At 36.6% G+C, this 18,065-nt stretch overlaps 2 protein-coding genes across 3 annotated transcripts; one reads left to right on the top strand and one right to left on the bottom strand.

Annotated features, from left to right (window-relative positions):
* Positions 1-772: 772 nt before the first annotated feature.
* Positions 773-12,412, top strand: gtpbp6 (GTP binding protein 6). The gene is made up of 11 exons (XM_089001808.1): positions 773-1,404; positions 2,826-2,996; positions 3,060-3,197; positions 3,313-3,383; positions 4,623-4,753; positions 6,497-6,567; positions 8,166-8,324; positions 9,641-9,849; positions 9,943-10,091; positions 11,650-11,802; positions 11,860-12,412. The coding sequence occupies exons 1-11, from the start codon at positions 1,191-1,193 to the stop codon at positions 11,978-11,980; spliced, it is 1,587 nt and encodes a 528-aa protein (XP_088857934.1). The 5' UTR covers positions 773-1,190; the 3' UTR covers positions 11,981-12,412.
* A 339-nt stretch (positions 12,413-12,751) lies between these two features.
* plcxd1.2 (phospholipase C, X domain containing 1, tandem duplicate 2) lies at positions 12,752-17,425 on the bottom strand. Of its 2 annotated transcripts, none has more exons than XM_089001803.1 (6): positions 17,006-17,425; positions 15,970-16,106; positions 14,579-14,707; positions 14,348-14,503; positions 13,397-13,580; positions 12,752-13,039 (listed from the first exon to the last, which is right to left on the bottom strand). In XM_089001803.1, exons 1-6 carry the CDS (start codon positions 17,148-17,150, stop codon positions 12,774-12,776), a joined length of 1,017 nt encoding a protein of 338 aa, XP_088857929.1. In that variant the 5' UTR covers positions 17,151-17,425; the 3' UTR covers positions 12,752-12,773. The 2 variants fall into 2 exon arrangements, with proteins under 2 accessions (XP_088857929.1, XP_088857931.1); XM_089001805.1 differs by having other exon boundaries at positions 15,970-16,102; positions 17,006-17,146.
* Positions 17,426-18,065: the final 640 nt, after the last annotated feature.

The following is an 18,065-nucleotide window of genomic DNA, read 5'->3' as shown; positions in this document are numbered from 1 at the left end:
CCACAAAACGAAAGGAGAGGCGGCCGGTGGAAGAAAAAAAGGGGAGGATTACGATCAAATGAATCACCTTTGACTTATTTTGAACCAATTAAGGCTCAAAAGGCGTAATTTGCGTAATTTGACCTCAAGAAATGTGTTAACTATCGCATCTATTCGCGACCTATTAAAAATACAAAGAATAAATACACATCTAGATTTTCAGAGTGCAACAATAGGAATATTTTTTATTAACTTGACTACATTAATTACCAAATTGGTATATGGTGGCTTTCTTCTTATTTCATTAATATTGATAATTCGTGAAACAAGAAAAAAAAATCACACACGACAGTGACGTCACATAAAAAAACAGATTTCAACTGCAAAGCGAAAGAAAAACAAAAGCTATTTCAGGACTTGATGTACATACTTGTGTGTACTAAAATACTACCACAGTGGTTCAAACAACTCAGTTAACAACTAAAAACAACATTCCATATTTTATTATATATTCCCCTCGAATTTTTGTCGAAAATTGGTTCATACGAATTACACCCAGCTGGTTTGTAATGACTACTGAGATTTGATGCGATCGTTTTTTTACGTAGACGAAAAAAAGAAAACAGGAAAAGAAAAGTAGGTCTCTCAATTTGTTTCATTGAGTAATAAATGTAAATTATACATTTTTTCAGTTTAAGTAAGTGTTAGTCGCGTTAAGAAGGCAGAATAAAACAAAAATTAAAGTAAATAGAGGAAGTGACGTCAAAGCAAGATGGCAACACCGTAGCGTTTTAGCGATTAATTTTCCCCCGAATTTTTCTGTAGGCAATACCATGGTGGAAACGGGATTAAAACACCCAAACTACAACAAAATACTTTTTGTTAGAACTGCAGTAATTCGTTTACTATAATATTATTTTATTAAACGATCATTTTAACTTAGTATTCAGTGATTATGAATGTATCGTTTTAGTACACGGAAGCTTTTTCCTACAAGACAAAAATATGGGCGGATTTTTATAACAGCACGAAAAGGAAAATATGGAGTCGTGTTTTAAACGCAGTACATTACGAGAGTAACATTGATTTTAAAAAAAGTAGAGATTTGAGCTATGTACTAGTATGATGAGATTATATTATGCAGAAGGCTATGAGGAAACTGTGTATTACGACGTTGCATTACAAGACGTGAATGGTCGTTCTTGAATAACATGGCAATCGTCAGGAGGATCCACTCGTGGTCGTCTCTCCTGCATGGCGCCTGCACACGAATCCGCCGGCCAGTCGCAACCTTGACCCCTACGTGGACCAACCGCCTTCCACGACACGGAGAAGCCCCCAAAGACACGCCGCAGTGGAACAGCAGAGCCTTCGGTCTCTCTCGCTACACCTTGAGGCGTTCGGACGACGTCACCGAAGACAGAGGTGACTCGAGTTCTCATACTTTGTATAATTAACAACATATTCTATAAAAATAAAAATACCGATTCAACAAATTTGTGTGTAGTGCCAGACGGCAAAACTAATCGCCCTATTGTTAAATCGATAAAAAAAACTTATCCCGGAAAACCCACCTTAGAAAGTACAGTAAAGTACAAAGTACAGTGATACTGTAACTTGGTTTACGAACCCCTTGGCTTACGAACTTTTCAGTTTACGAATGTTAATTTCATGAAAAATTTACCTTGGCGTACGAACTTTACCTTGGCATACGAACGTTTTTCGTACACAGAGCTGCCTCAATGAGTGATGTGTCGTCCGCGAACGACCCTTTCTCCTAACAACAAAATGGCAGCCGGCTTGTTTTGGTCCTCTATTCCCCTCCCCCAGTCGTCGGTTAAAGCCACGTGATTGGTCAAGAACGCAAAGTTGAAATGAGAGTTTCAACTTTGATAGTTCAAAGGCACAGTGTAGACTGCAAGGTTAAAATTCCCATCAATCAGGCTCCACAAATAACCCGCACAAAACTGCGGGTTATGCAAAAAACTATCAACCCAGATGCAAAAAACTATCAACCCAGCTAAACAGAACACAATTGATGAGGAATAGGTAAAATTATCGCAGAGAAAGCACCTACGAGAGATCATGTACTGTAAATTTCTCCACTGCGAGACTAATAAAGGCAAATCCAATCCAATTTCTCAAGATGTTGAAAGAAGAAGGCTACGTTCCTCATCACGTGTTTAATGCTGATGAAAGCGGCCACTTCATTCCATCAAGCCATCAACGACCATCACAAAGGTAAATAAAATGACTTTATTATACAGTACATCTTATTTCTTTAATTATAATACCGTAGCACATTTATTATACATAAAATCAGAATCAGAAAAGCTTTATTCGGCCTACAACGGGGAAATTTGCAATAATGTATATTTTGTGTAGTTTTAAGGCTTAGAAAATTAGAAAGTAGAAAATTATGTTTTATAGAGGCCTGGGAACGGATTATTCTCATTTTAATGGTTTCCTATGGGAAAATATTTTTTGGAATACACACTTATTGCCTTACACACTCTGTCTGGGAACCAATTAAGTTCGTAAGCCAAGGTATCACTGTGCAGTGATCCCTCGCTACTTTGCGGTTCATTTTTCGCAGTTTCAGCGCATCGCAGATTTTTTTTTTTAGGGGAAAAAACGTTCAGAATTAAAAAAAAATGCCGAATGACTCAGATGTTTTTTTTTTTACACGGCTGTAGCTTGATTGCTTCCCAGCGCTGACGTCTCTGCTCCACCTAGCACTCTGTTTTATCACATGGGTTATTATTACATAACTCTACTTAGCGGGTGATCCTGGTCCAAAAACGAAGGATTACTGTACACTCGAAACCCTTTTGTGTTCTTGTCAGGTTTCACAGAGTGGGAAGATGACATCGACGAGGACTCGATTGAAGAACAAGAAGCCGACGAACTCTTCTGGGAGTTCCAACCTACCACGGTCCTTCCAGACGGACCGCATCGGCTATTTGTGGTCCACCCAGATGTCAAGTGGGGAAGCAGGAAACAACACCTGACCACAGGTGAATCGAAAGAATGGAGAAAAAAAAAATGGAGTCACGTGACTCAACCGCCATCCATTGTAGCCGAATTGATGATGGCGGAAGCAGTAACGCTGGTCAATACGCTGGAAAAATGGACCGTGGTGGACCGTCTCATCCTATCCACTAAAACCCCTGGGAAGAAAAAGATCTTCGGAAAAGGAAACTTCCAGATGCTAACGGGTACTTAGCGTTGATGTTATCATGACTCCATTCGGGCGACATGTTTTTTTTTTTTTTTTGGGACAGTTTTCAGGAAGTGACCATGTGAATTTTGGTGTTTGTTTTCTTTGTGCAGAGAAGATCAGACGGACGGCGGGCGTCACCGCCGTTTTGGTCAACGTGGAGCGTTTGTCACCGTTGTCGGAGGTGATGTTTGGTGGACATCTTTTGGTGGGACCCTCCCTGTGCCCACAAAAAAAAAAAAACTGTCATTACAATTTGCTTGAAAAGCAGTGTGCAAAAAATAGCTATCGAGCTAACTAGCTAGCTAGCTAGCTTTCTATATATTTGAGTTACTTCCGTTTTGAGTGAACGCTGGTGCGTGTGGCTAATAAATAGCTAGATAGATAGATAGCTATCTATTAATAGCTAGCTAGATAGATAGATATCTATTAGCTAGCAAGCTACCTGTAAACGCTGGCGCGTGTGGTTGCCGCTGCTCACCCACAGAAAAATTTATCCTGTGACTGTAATGTGACCTTCAGAGATTTGAAAGGCGTTTATAAATGAAATGTGTTTTTATTTTATTTTATTTTATTTTATTTTATTTTATTTTATTTTATTTTATTTTATTTTATTTTATTGCTATCTAGCTGGCTATCTATTACTATCTAGCTATTACTATCTAGCTATATTTTAGCTGGCTAGCTAGCTTTGTATCTATTAGCTATCTGGCTAGCTGGCTATCTATTAGCTATCTATTAGCTGGCAAGCTAGCTTTCTATCAATTTGAGTTACTTCCGTGTTGAGTGACGCTGGCGCGTGTGGCTAATAGATAGCCAGATAGATAGCTATCTATTAGCTTTAAGCAAGTTACCTTTAAATCTCTGAGTTACTTCCAGGTTGAGTGAACGCTGGCGCGTGTGGCTAATAGATAGCTATCTATTAGCTAGCAAGCTACCTGGAAACACTGGTGCGTGTGGTTGCCGCTGCTCACCCGCAAAAGAACTTATCGTGTGACTATAAAGTGACCTTCAGAGATTTGAAAGGCGCTTATAAATGAAATGTATTATTTTATTTTATTTGGTTTTATTTTATTTTATAACTATCAAGCTGGCTATGTAGCTGGGTACCTAGCTAACTATCTATTAGCTGTGTAGCTAGCTAGCTATCTAGCGAGCTATCAATTATCAATCTCGCTAGCTGGCTGTCTATTAGCTATCTGTTAGCTAGCTAGCTTTCTATCTATTTGAGTTATTCCGGTTTGAGTGAACGCTGGTGTGGCTGCCGCTGCTCACCCACAGAAATTTTTATCTTGTGACTGTAAAGTGACCTTGAGAGTTTTGAAAGGCGTTTATAAATGAATTGTTTACTATTATTATTATTATTATTATTATTATTATGATTATGAAAAAAATGTGACGAAATGTGTTTGTTGACCACCAGAGGGAGCTAGAGGAAGCGTGGGGAGTGAAGGTGTTGGACAGATACTCGCTGGTGCTTCACATATTTCGCTGTAACGCCAAAACCAGAGAGGCCAAGCTGCAGATCTCTCTGGCTGAAATCCCTCTGCTACGGTACCTCCCCCTCCCATCAATAAATTCACGAATTAATAAACTCATCAATTAATCAAGTAACCAATTAATCATTCAATTCATCAATTAACTCATTCACTGCCAGACAATGTGCAAAAATGTGTCCACTCCAGTGCCAGGGTTTTTGTCATTGTCACTTGAATTCCTGGACCCACTGAATATTGTGTTTTAGGACTACATAAAAGAGTTAATTCCTAAGTTATATGGGTCTGGAGTTATCTGAGCTTGAAATGGGGGCGGCTGTACAAAATACAATGCAATACATACATATTGGTTTGTATAGCGCTTTAACAACAGTTGAAGCTGGTACAAAGCGCTAACATGGAAAAAAGGCAAATGCTGCCCCCTTGTGGAAAAGAAAAATTAAAACTGTGCCAGAGGGTATGGTCAGCACTTTATCAGCACCCAAGCATGAAAACGCTTTACATCATATTTTCAATTCCTGAATAAATTTGAGAATGAGGTAATTAATCCAATAATAATAATAATAATAATAATAATAGTAATAATGATCATCATCAGCATAATAATAATCATAATAATAAATAAATAACTGATTTTTTTCTTTTAGGTACTACAAATTTTGTAAAAAAAAATTATATATTATTGCCAAAAAAAATTATAATCCGGTATATATATATATATATATATATATATATATATATATATATATATATATATATATATATATATATATATATATATATATTAACTCTAATTTACATGACACATTATAATGTTAAATGTTTTACTGTAATGATAATTTTGTTACAAATTTTTTTAGTAGTAGTATTTTTATTTATTTATTTATGTATTTATTTATTATTATGCTGATGATGATTTTTTTATATATATATAGGCCCATGATACATTGCATTGATTCAATTTTAATTATTAAATGTAATTTTTAATGTTAAATGTTTTAATTAGAATTAAAAAAATAGTTTGTTTTTTAATTTATATTTGTATTATTTTTTTATTATTTTTATTATTGTTTATTATTATTATTATTATTATTATTATTATTACAATTATATTTTTGTATTAATACATACATATAAATACATTTTTTTCATATATATATATATATATATATATATATATATATATATATATATATATATATATATATATATATATATATATATATATATATATATATATATATATATATATATATATATAGGCCCATGATACATTGCATTGATTCAATTTTAATTATAAATGTAATTTTTAATGTTAAATGTTTTAATTAGAATTTAAAAAAAAAGTTTGTTTTTTTTAATTTATATTTGTATTATTTTTTTATTATTTTTATTATTGTTTATTATTATTATTATTATTATTATATTTTTGTATTAATACATACATATAAATACATTTTTTTCATATATATATATATATATATATATATATATATATATATATATATATATATATATATATATATATATATATATAGGCCCATGATACATTGCATTGATTCAATTTTAATTATAAATGTATTTTTTTTAAAATGTTTTTAAATGTTTTAATTAGATTAAAAAAAAATGTTTTTTTATTTATATTTGTATTATTTTTTATTATTTTTATTATTGTTTATTATTATTATTATTATTATTATTATTATTATTATTATTACTATTATATTTTTTTATTAATACATACATATAAATACATTTTTTTTCATATATATATATATATATATATTTTGTTTCCTGCCAGATCACGTTTGAAGAATGAATTCCTCAACATGGACCAGCAGGGCGGAGGCGCCCGCTACATCGGCGGCTCAGGTAACCAAGACAACAAGCTAAGACAGAGACCACCATCCTCAAGTCAAAAGGGGGGGCGGACTGGGTGGTCTCGAGTCACATGACTTGAGTCCAGGTCACCAATCGGAGACCATGTGCTCAGTTTAGGACCGAAAAACTCTGCTTTACTTGGACTTTGTTTTTTTTTTTTTTTTTTGGGGGGGGGGGGGGGGGAACTGGTCCAGACAGGTTTTTCCTGTTTTGAGTTGAAACTCAACATTTTCAGCATATTGTGTAATTGCTGCTCATTTGCATATAGGGGGGAGGGTGGGGGGGTCAGTTCTCGGCTTGCTTTACAGTGGTGGGAATTCACCATCGCAGCCACGTCGGCAGCCATTTTAACTCATTCACTACCCAGACCATGTGTAAAAATGTGTCCACTCCCGTGCCAGGGTTTTTGTCATTTTTCACTCACATTGCGAGACCCACAGAATGTTGAGTTTTAACACTACATAAACATTCAATGTAACGTTAAGCAACCTTAGTATGAGTCTGGAGATATCTGAGCTTGAAATGGGGGCGGTCGTACAAAATACACTACAAAACATACATTGGATTGGATTAGCCTTCATTAGTCTTTAAAGGACAACCGACACCATTTTTTTGTTTCCTAACTGACATCATAAAAACGTTTTATAGCATCTAAAATCCCCAAAACACGCAGGCTGATATTTTTAGTTAAATGCAAAACACCACAAAAAATTGCTTAAAGTGTCCCAAAACTACTTCAAAATGACCTCGGAGATGGCGAGTTTCCGAAGGTCCCGCCCCCTTGTTCGTGACATCACGCCAGGATGTCTTGCCTTGGTCTAGAATCAAAACAATGGCTTCAAATTCGGAGAAGATGCTTTCTTGTTACCCGGTTATGAATATGATTCAAATAGTTCCGAAGAAGAAAGCATAAATGTTTGCAATCGATTAGAGAAGTCCTTCCGGATCAATTCGAGCCATCTGGACTCCAATGTAGCGTCCCAGAAAATGCACAAGATGGCGCCCGAGCTCCATTTTGAGGTATCTGGGGGCAGGAAATATAGCACCAAAAACAAGCAGAAAATGGCGACAAAGCTCTGTGTAAGGAATTAATCATCCCGTTTCCACAGGCTGATTAATTCCTTACACGGAGCTTTGTCACCCTCTTCCGCCTCTTTTTGGTGCAACACGAATAAATAATTTCGTGATCAACATGGCGTTTTCAGGCGAAAAAAAGTACCCAAAATGCATTGTGTGTCGCTTTCTCTGTCAGGGGCGTTCCCTCCGTGACGTCACGTCAGGAATCGTCACCAACTCAAAAACAAGACTTCCTGAATATTCAGCGCAAGTCTTAAAATGTAAAATCTAGCTATATGCCGTGGAATCTTTGTCAAATGCGCTCAGTCGAAGTCATTTGAAGCGATTTTACAAATTATGGACGCAACTTGTCCAGGTGGTGTCGGTTGTCCTTTAACAGCTGGAACATAGCGATAACATTGAAAAAAAAAAAAAGGGTAATTCACCCCATGTGAAAATCACCAAATTTGACCCGACGAATCACAATCTTGACTCAGTGAGCCCCCGTTTTTTAATGTCGGCCGTCCATGCAGGCGAAACGCAGATGGAGGTCCAACAGAGGCTCCTGAAGGAACGTGAGATGAAGATTCGGGCGGCTCTGGAAAAACTGAGCATGAAGCGGCGACTGCTTCGAAGCCGCCGGAAGCACAAAGACTTCCCTATCGTCTCGGTGCTGGGTTACACAAACTGCGGTAAGACCATTCACTTTGACTCTAAAAAAAATGTATATTAAATAAAATAAATACATACATTAATAATAATAATAATAATAATAATAATAATAATATAAAGTCAAAATAAAATGGAACACAAAAAAAATGAAACAAACCAATAAATCAATCAATAAATACAAATCAAATAGAATCAACCAAAAATAATAATTAAAATAATAACGAATTGATGAAATTATATTTTTTAAATAATTTTGGTATTTTAAAAGTAACAGAATAAAATAATCAAGTGAAAATAAAATGGAACACAAAAAAATACAAATAAAACAATAAATCAATCAATAAATAAAAATCAAGTAGAATCAACCAAAAATAATGATAAAAAAAATTAAAATAATAATAGTTATGATTTGATGACATTTTATTTTTGACAAATGTGGCATTTTAAAAGTAACAGAATAAAATAATAAAGTCAAAATAAAATGTATGTGTATGTATGTATGTATGTATGTATGTATGTATGTATGTATGTATGTATGTATGTATGGATGGATGGATTTTTTCATTTATTTGTTCTTTTTTTCATGTATTTTTTTTCATTTATTTATTTATTTTTCCATGCTTTTTTCATTTTATTGATTTATTTATTTATTTATTTATTTATATTTATTTATAATCTATCTATTTATAATCTTATCTTTTTATTTGCTGCTTTTTTATTTATGTATGTATGTCTGTATTTTTTCATTTATTTTTTTCTTTTTCATCCTATTTATTTATTATCCATCTGTTTATTTATGATATCTTTTTATTTATCTTTTTATTTATTTATTTTATTTGCTGCTTTTTTATTTATATATGTATGTCTGTATTTCTTTCATTTATTTTTTCTTTGTATTTATTTATTTATTTGTAATCTTTTTATTTTGTTTTTTATTTTTATATATATATGTCTGTATTTTTTCATTTATTTTTTCTCTGTATTTATTCATTTGTTTATGTATTTATAATCTTCTCTTTTTATTTTGTTTTTTTATTTGCTGCTTTTTTACTTATGTATGTATGTCTGTATTTTTTCATTCATTTTTTCATATTTATTTATTTGTAATCTATCCATTTATTTATAATCTATCTATTTATTTATAATCTTATCTTTGTATTTTTCGGTATTATTTGCTGATATATTTATTTAATAGGGTATATTTATCAATTATTATTATTTTTTTTATGATTATTTTTAATAATTTTTATTTTTGGCTTGTTTGTTTTTTTTTTTTTTTTTTGGTCTCTCTTCACTAAAACAAATGGCCATTTTATCTCGGTGTACAAATCTGCAGGCAAAACCACGCTGATCAAAGCGCTGACGGGCGACGCGGGGCTCCATCCCCAAAATCGGCTTTTCGCCACGCTGGACGTGACGGTCCATGCGGGTCAGTTACCCGGCCGGGTCACCGTCCTCTACGTGGACACCATCGGTTTCCTGTCGCAACTGCCGCATCAACTCATCGACTCGTTCGCCGCCACGCTAGACGACATTAAACACTCGGTACGACCGCCAATCAAATTGCCCCACAAATATGTTTTTTTGTATGCAAAAGTTATATTTAGGTCCAAATTTTGACTTGTGAAATGGCGTCAGGACGTGTTGATTCACGTGCGCGATGTGAGCCATCCGGAGAACGTCAACCAGAAGGCCAACGTGTTGAATGTCTTGAAGAAACTGGGAATGCCCGACGCACTCATGAGCTCCATGATTGAGGTCCACAACAAGATTGATCTTGTTGACAAGTAAGGAAGGAACTTGTTCTTTGGCTAGAAAAAAAAAAATACTTCTGTATTCCTTAATTTAACTTTAAAGGACAACCGACGTCTCCGGACAAGTTGCGTCCATAATTGCAACACCTTTGGTTAATGTCGCACGTGATTGGTCATATCCGCGGTAGAAGACACACGCACGCACATCTGAATATTAATAAAGCCATAAATTTTAAAAATTATATAGTGTATTGTATATTTTTTGTAGTAAAGTAATTGAAGCAACAACAACAAAAAAGAAAAAGTGAGGATAGTTATGTTTTTTTACATTAGTAATTCATTTTAAATATCATTTTACCTTATTTTGGTAGTAAATTATGTTAGCAACTAACAACCTGGGGAGCCGAAAGAGACTTCTTTTTGGTGAGCTGAGCCAAAAGAACCGACTCTCTAAAAAGAGCTGGATTTCCCATCATTAGTAGATACGTATTACCCTTTCAAGGACAACCGACGCCTCCAGACAAGTTGCGTCCATAATTTGTAAAATGTCTTCAAATGACTTCTACTGAGCGTATTTTACAAAGATTCCACCGCATATAGCTATATTTTACGTTTTAAGACTCGCGCTGAATATTCCGGAAGCCTTGTTTTTGAGTTGGTGACCAGTCCTAACGTGATGTCACTGAAGGAACGCCCCTGACCGAAAAAAAAGGACACATTGTAGCAGTCTTTGCATCACGTCAATGCATTTGGCTCTACTTGGCTGGTCTGAAAACTTCGTGTTGCACCAAAAAGAGGCAGAAGAGGGCGTCCAAGCTCCATGTAAGGAATTAATCAGCCTGTGGAAACGGGATGATTAATTCCTTACACAGAGCTTTGTCACCATTTTCTGCTTGTTTTTAGTGCTACATTTCCTGCCCCCAGATACCTCAAAATGGAGCTTGGGCGCCATCTTGTGCATTTTCTGGGACGCTACATTGGAGTCCAGAAAGCCCGAATTGATCCGGAAGGACTTCGCTAATCGATTGTAAACATGTATGCTTTCCTCTTCAGAACTATTTGAATCATATTCATAACTGGAGGTGTAACAAGAAAGCATAATCTCCGAATGTGCAGCCATTGTTTTGATTCTTGAGCAAGGCAAGGTGTCCTTGTGTGACGTCACGAACAAGGGGGCGGGATCTTCTAAAAGTAGCCACTTCCGGGTTCATTTTTTTTTCTTTCAGTCATTTTTATTGGTGTTTTGCATTTGGCTAAAAATATTAGCCTGCATGTTTTGGGTATTTTAGATGCTATAAAACGTTTTTCTGATGTCAGTTAGGAAACAAAAAAGTGATGTCGGTTGTCCTTTAAAACAGACAGAAAAATAATTCCAAAAATTTTTTTTTTATATATATTATATATTTTTTTTCCTAATTTAAAAGAGACTCAAAAAATCCGATTTTTATTTTGCCTAATTTACAAAAAAAAGTGTAAGAAAATCCCACCTTTCCTTGAACATTTGTACAACCTGTGCAATCCAGAGTATCGTTACCATGGCGACAATTACAACACACCAATAAAACATTTCCCATTCGTTCCCGTCTTTCAGCTACGAATCGACGGAAGACGACTCCCTGGCCATCTCGGCCCTGAATGGGCGGGGCCTGGAAGCGCTGAAGACGGCGGTAGAACGTCGCGTGGTGGCCGCCACGGGTAAACGCCTCGTTAGCATCAAGGTGGACCTCAGCACGCCGCAACTCAGGTGAGACCACGGCGTCGCCTCGCGGTCGGGTCGAAATGAAACCTTTTGGGTCCTCAGCTGGCTTTACAAGGAGGCGGCCGTGCAGGACGTCAGCGTTGACGCCGACGAGGGCTCGGCCGTCGTCAAGGTGGTCATCGGTAACGCCGCTTACGGACGCTACAGGAAGTTATTTGGCTAGCGGCTAGCTAGCTAGCTCTTCTGTGAATATTATATTTCACATATGCGGTGGATTGACTGTAAAAAAAAATTAAATGACCGTATTTTCTGCATTTATAAGGCGCACCTAAAAGAAAAGATTTTTTTTCAAAAGCTGACCATGCGCCGTATAATGCGGTGCACCTTATGCAGTGTCTGAAAGAAAGCTGGGGCGTGCAACTTTTTCGTCGGGCGTACAATGTACAAAACGTCTCCGCCTGGGTGGCCGACAACTTTTTCAAGAAAAAAAAAAAATAAAAAAATTTTCAAATCAAAAATTTTCTGGCGTTTTCGTGTTTATTATGTTATTATGTTAATTTCATCTGTGCTTGTATGTCATGCATATTAGCATATTTGACAATAACGCTGACTTTGACTTGATTATATAGTGTTACAATAAAGTTATAGTTATTAATTGCCGTTTCCGTGTTTATTATGTTTGTCCAAGTCATTATAAGTGCCTTGCACGCTGGGTCCCCCTCTCACTGCTGCGTTCTTGACCAATCACGTGGCTTTAACCGACGACTGGGGGAGGGGAATAGAGGACCAAAACAAGCCGGCTGCCATTTTGTTGTTAGGAGAACGGGCTCGTTCGCGAACGACACATCACATTGTGGCAGCTCCGTGTGTATCCCGAAAAATAGTTCGTATGCCAAGGTAAAATTTTCATTAATTTAACGTTCGTAAACCGAGGTATCACTGTATATATATATATATATATATATATATATATATATATATATATGTGTGTGTGTGTGTGTGTGTGTGTTACGTTGCTAGCATTCCTTTTCTTCGTGCAATTTTGTCTCGGCTAGCAGTTTCCTGTTGAGTCCCACGACGAGGCGGCAGAGGGGCAACGGGCCCACAAAGTCCCCGGCGATGATGTTGACGTTATGGGGTTCCGATCCGGGGGCCTGTTGCTTCACCCACTCGCTCAGGCTTTGCCATTGGGCCCAAGTCAACGTGCGTAGCGATTGCTTGGGGTTGGTGATGATGTATTTTCGGTACGCCGTCACGTTTAAGCCCGCCACGAAGAAACCCTCTGGATTAAAATGTAAATAACAATAAAAATGTACATTTGAATGCAAAATAATAGACAATTTGTAAGAATTTAGCATTCGCCAACTAGTTGCAGGCTATTTAATGGTGTTTTTTTGTCATTGAATATTAGCACTAATGGTAATTTATCCGGCTAACTGACTATCTGGCTGGCTAGCTATTAGCTATATAACCATGTAGTTGGCTGGCTATCTAGCTATCTGTTGGCTATCAGATATATGGCTATCTGCCTTACTATTAGCTATCTATCCAGCTAGCTAGCTAGCTGTTAGCTATCTGTAAGCTAGCTGGCTGGTTAGCTGGCTATCTATTAGCTATGTCTTGATGACATAGGACTCACGTGGCCTCCCAAGCTGCTTGTTCCACTCCAGGAAGTTAATGGCGGCGCAAGCCGTGCGTTGGTTAGCCCACCAGTAGGGGATGCTGGGGAGTAGTTCGGCATGTCGGGAAGCTACATCGGCGTCGTAGGAGAGCAGAACCTGACGACCCGACGCCCACAGACGCCGCAGAGACCAATCCGCTTCCTATCGGCGAAAGAGAGGCACGTAATGGACATCTCATGGTACACATGAAAACCTAAGGAGGATCTTATAGCACAAAAAAAAATACAGTGACTGTAAAGTGTCCTTGAGAGTTTAGAAAGGCGCTTAGAAATTACATGTATTATTATTATTATTATTATTATTATTATTATTATTATTATTGTTATTATTTGTTGTTGTTTGTTGCTGTTTGTTGTTGTTTTTGTGTGTTGTTGTTTTTGTTTGTTGTTTGCTTGTTTTTGTTTGTTGTTGTTTGTAGTTGTTTGTTGAGTGTTGTTGTTGTGTGTTGTTTTTGTTCGTTGTTGTTTTTGTTTGTTGTTCTCTTTGTTTGTTGTTGTCGTTTGTTGTCATTGTTTGTTGTTGTTTTTGTGTGTTTTTTGTTGTTGTTGTTGTTTATTGTTTTTGTGTGTTGTTGTTTGTGTTTGTTGTTGTCTTTGTGGTTGTTTTGTGTGTTGTTGTTTGTTTGTTGCCATTGTTTGTGTCATTGTTGTCATGTTTTGTTGTCGTTGTTCGTTGTCATTGTTTGTTGTGATTTGTTGTTGTTGTTTGTTGTATTTGTTGTTGTTTGTTTGTTGTTGTTTTCGTTTGTTGTTTGTTTGTTGTCATTTGTTTGTTGTTGTTTTTGTTTGGTGTTGCTGTTTGTTGTTTTTGCTTGTTATTATTATTATTATTATTATTATTATTATTATTATTATTATTATTATAGTCCAAAGCATATCACATCATAGAATAATAGGAAATAAGCTAACCTGGCGGAGACAGAGTTTAGTGCCAAAGAGTTTCTTCAGGTTGCATATGAAAAAGTGATGTAGCGCGTCACTGAGTCCCTCAAAGTGCCTGCAGGCCAAGATGACAACCTCCTTCGGGTGACTTTCCAGCCAAGTCGCCACGGACCGAAGTGTGTCCTGATTGGATGACAGCAAATACGCGAGTGAACTGATTGGTCGATAGGGATTTCCAGTTTGTCGAGATTCACTCACCAAGACGGTAACGTGCGTGTATAAGATGTGCGTGAAGTACAACTCGGAGGACGGGTCGTCGGGTTTATGCGCCACACGCAGGTCGAAATACCGGATTCCCATTGACAGCTGGTCTTCGATGCAGCGGTCCTGATTGCATGGACAATATTTAAATATTTAAAAACGGGACGGGGTGCTTAGATACAATACAATACAATACAATACAATACAATACAATACAATACAATACAATTACATATTGATTTATATAGTGCTTGAAAAACAGCTGATAGATAGCTGGATAGATTGATAGCTAGCTAGCAAGCTAGCTAGATGGATGGATAGATAGATAAAATACGTGTATCTAGCTAGCTACCTAGCTGGCTATCTCTTTGCTATAAATGAAATGTGTTATTATTATTATTATTATTATTATTATTATTATTATTATTAATCTATCTAACTAGCTAGCTATCTGTCTATTAGTTATCTATTAGCTAGCTAGCTGGCTAGCTAACTTTCTATCTGTTTGAGTTATTCCGGGTTGAGTGAATGAAAGAATGAAATAGTTTAATAATAATAATAATAATAATAATAATAATAATAATAATAATAATAATAATAATAATAATAATAATACATTTAATTTCTAAGCGCCTTTCAAAACTCTCAAGGTCACTTTACAGTCACAGGATAAGTTTTTCTGTTAGTGAGCAGCCACACACGCCAGCGTTCACTCAACCCGGAAGTAACTGAAATAGATAGAAAGCTAGCTAATAGATAGCTAACAGATAGCTAGCTAGGCCTTCACACAACCCGGAAGTAACTCATCTAGAAAAGCTGGCTAGCTAATAGACAGCTAAATAATTCAGATAGAAAGATAGCTAGCTAATAGATAGCTAACAGATAGATAGCTAGGCCTTCACTCAAACCGGATCTAACTCAGGTAGAAAGCTAGCTAGATAATAAACAGCTACAGTAAAGTCTGGTTATATCGATATCGGATATATCGATAGTCCCGGTTATATCGATACTATTTCTATGCACGCACGGAGAAAATTACATGCAAACAGGGTCGGATATATCGATATTTTTTCGGACTCCCTTGAATATCGATATAACGAGACTTTACTGCTAGCTAAATAAATCTGTTATAGATAACAAATAGATAGCTAGCTAGCTAAATAGCTAGGTAGCCAGCTATGTAGCTAGTTAGCAAATAAATAGCTAGCAAGCTAGCCAACTAAATAGCCAGTTATATAGCCAGCTAGATTATTAGCATCCGATTATCCATATTCAAACAAATTGATGTATATAGCGTTTGAAAAACAGCTGATAGACAGCTGGATAGATTGCTAGCTAGCTAGCTAGCTAGCTAGAATTGGATGATAGATAGATCAAAGTTTCTCTACCTGCGTGGTGGCCCATTTAAAGACAGTGGGCCTGGTGAGGCAACAACAAAGTCCATCAAGCACCCGAAACAGGTCCGACTCAGACCTCACCAAGGGGGAGGAGATATCCAGGCAATAACTCATTGTGTCATGACTTCCTGAAAACACACAAACACACACTGAACAGCTAGAACTGGTTTACTGTTCATACAACGATTACCGTCAAAAGGAATTCTTATTAATCACCCCTGGCATATTTATATCTCATCCCGAATTATGAATGTGGTTTGTAAAGTATGAGTGTTGTTCCTAAAATGAAGGGTGATTTTCATTTATTGCGTGGGTCAAAATATTAGAAATATGACTCATTGTCATATTTGTTGTTGTATTAGTAGCTATTTAACTATCTAGATGGCTATATAGCTAGCTAGCTATTTGCTGTCTATTAGCGATCTAACTATATAGCTAGCTAGCTAGTTGCTGTCTATTAGCTATCTAACTAACTAGCTGGCTAGGTATCTATTTGCTGTCTATTAGCTATCTAACTAACGAGCTGGCTATCTAGCTAGCTATCTATGTGCTGTCTATTCTATCTATTTTAATTAATTCCGGTCTATTAGCTATCTAGCTGGCTATCTAGCTAGCTAGCTATTTGCTGTCTATTAGCTATCTAACTAACTAGCTGTCTATCTATCTAGCTAGCTAGCAATCTATTTGCAGTCAATTAGCTATCTAACTAGCTAGCTGGCTATCTAGGTAGCTATCTATTTGCTGTTTATTAGATATCTAAGTAACTAGCTGGCTAGCTATCTATTTGCTGTCTATTAGCTATCTAACTAACGATCTGGCTATCTAGCTAGCTATCTATTTGCTGTATATTCTCTCTATTTGAGTTACTTCCGGGTTGAGTGAACGCTGGCGCGTGTGGCTGCCGCTGCTCACCCACAGAAAAGCTTTATCCTGTGACTGTAAAGCGACCATGAGTTTTGAAAGGCTTAAAAATGAAATGTATTATTATTGATCCAAACAGGGGAATTTGAAATTAAAGCCACAGTACCGGGTATGGCCAGGTGGGTCAGCGGAATGTCCAAAAGCTCATTGGGCAAATTCGACATCCAGTCCTCGCACCAGTGGTCCATGTCGGGGATCTCCTCCACTTCGGTCGGCAAGGAACGTCTCGGCGTGGACAGCTTTTCCCACATTTCACGCTCGATGAATCGATCCCCTCCGATTATTTCATTATGTGCCTTTAAGACAACCGAGGGGGTCAAGGGGTAAACAGGAAGTAGTAGTGAAAGTCGGCGAGGTCTTGGAAGAAATAAAGCGAAATCAATGAGTCAAGTCAGGTTGTTTGCTGATGATGGGGAAAACCGGTCTTGTCGCCACGACATCGTCCTACTCACTAAATATGAACTCTTGCGTTCCGGGTTCGTCTTTGACTGACAGTATCACGTTTGAGCGGCTTTCAGGTACAGTACTTCCTGTTTGGGAATGCGCATGCGCAAAGGCTATAACGGAGATGAATAAGTAGTGACAAGATAGTTCCCCACTACACTAGTTACCGGCAAACAAACGACTTGAGTTCAAATGCGTTACTGAAAAAACAGTAGCAAAAACATACGGAAGAGCATTAGAGCCAGGTTGAATTTATAATATTTTTTTAGAGATGGGATATTTCAAATAGAACCGAATTTGGACATTTTCACATCAAGGTGTACTCTTGCCAATGACTTGATATTAAAGGCTGTTGAGTTACTTTCAGGGGGGCATTGAATGTATGAACTTTTAATTAAAATAATTATAAAGACCATATATTGACTAGTTTGTTACAGAAAAGTGTCCATTTTTTGTAAGTGTTGTCCCATGAGGATGAATGTGAGGGTGTACTCACTTTTGTGAGATAGTGTAGTTGAGGAAACACACGGCATGTCAATTGGAATTATAATTTGAATACAGGGGAACTCCATCTATTCACATTTACTGTGCAAAAGTGCGGGTAATGTTAACGGGGCGGGTGGTAGGGGGGTTGGTTGGTTTCAATGACACGTATACTATGTCATACAGCTTTTAAATGACGGCTATTCTCTTATGATGATGTCACCAAAAAAAATTGGGAT

Source organism: Hippocampus bargibanti, linkage group LG07, assembly GCF_051943395.1.
Source record: "Hippocampus bargibanti isolate YZ-2025 linkage group LG07, ASM5194339v1, whole genome shotgun sequence".
Taxonomy (NCBI): domain Eukaryota; kingdom Metazoa; phylum Chordata; class Actinopteri; order Syngnathiformes; family Syngnathidae; genus Hippocampus; species Hippocampus bargibanti.
This window is presented reverse-complemented; position numbering and strand designations above follow the sequence as displayed.

Coding starts and splice junctions, on each gene's coding strand:
- gtpbp6 (XM_089001808.1), top strand. CDS start 1,191: ATGGCAATCGTCAGGAGGATCCACTCGTGGTCGTCTCTCCTGCATGGC. Junction 3,198..3,312: donor AAACTTCCAGATGCTAACGG/GTACTTAGCGTT, acceptor TTCTTTGTGCAG/AGAAGATCAGACGGACGGCG. Junction 3,384..4,622: donor GTTTGTCACCGTTGTCGGAG/GTGATGTTTGGT, acceptor GTTGACCACCAG/AGGGAGCTAGAGGAAGCGTG.
- plcxd1.2 (XM_089001803.1), bottom strand. CDS start 17,150: ATGTGGGAAAAGCTGTCCACGCCGAGACGTTCCTTGCCGACCGAAGTG. Junction 14,708..15,969: donor TTAAATGGGCCACCACGCAG/GTAGAGAAACTT, acceptor CCATGCAATCAG/GACCGCTGCATCGAAGACCA. Junction 13,581..14,347: donor CTAAACTCTGTCTCCGCCAG/GTTAGCTTATTT, acceptor TTTCGCCGATAG/GAAGCGGATTGGTCTCTGCG.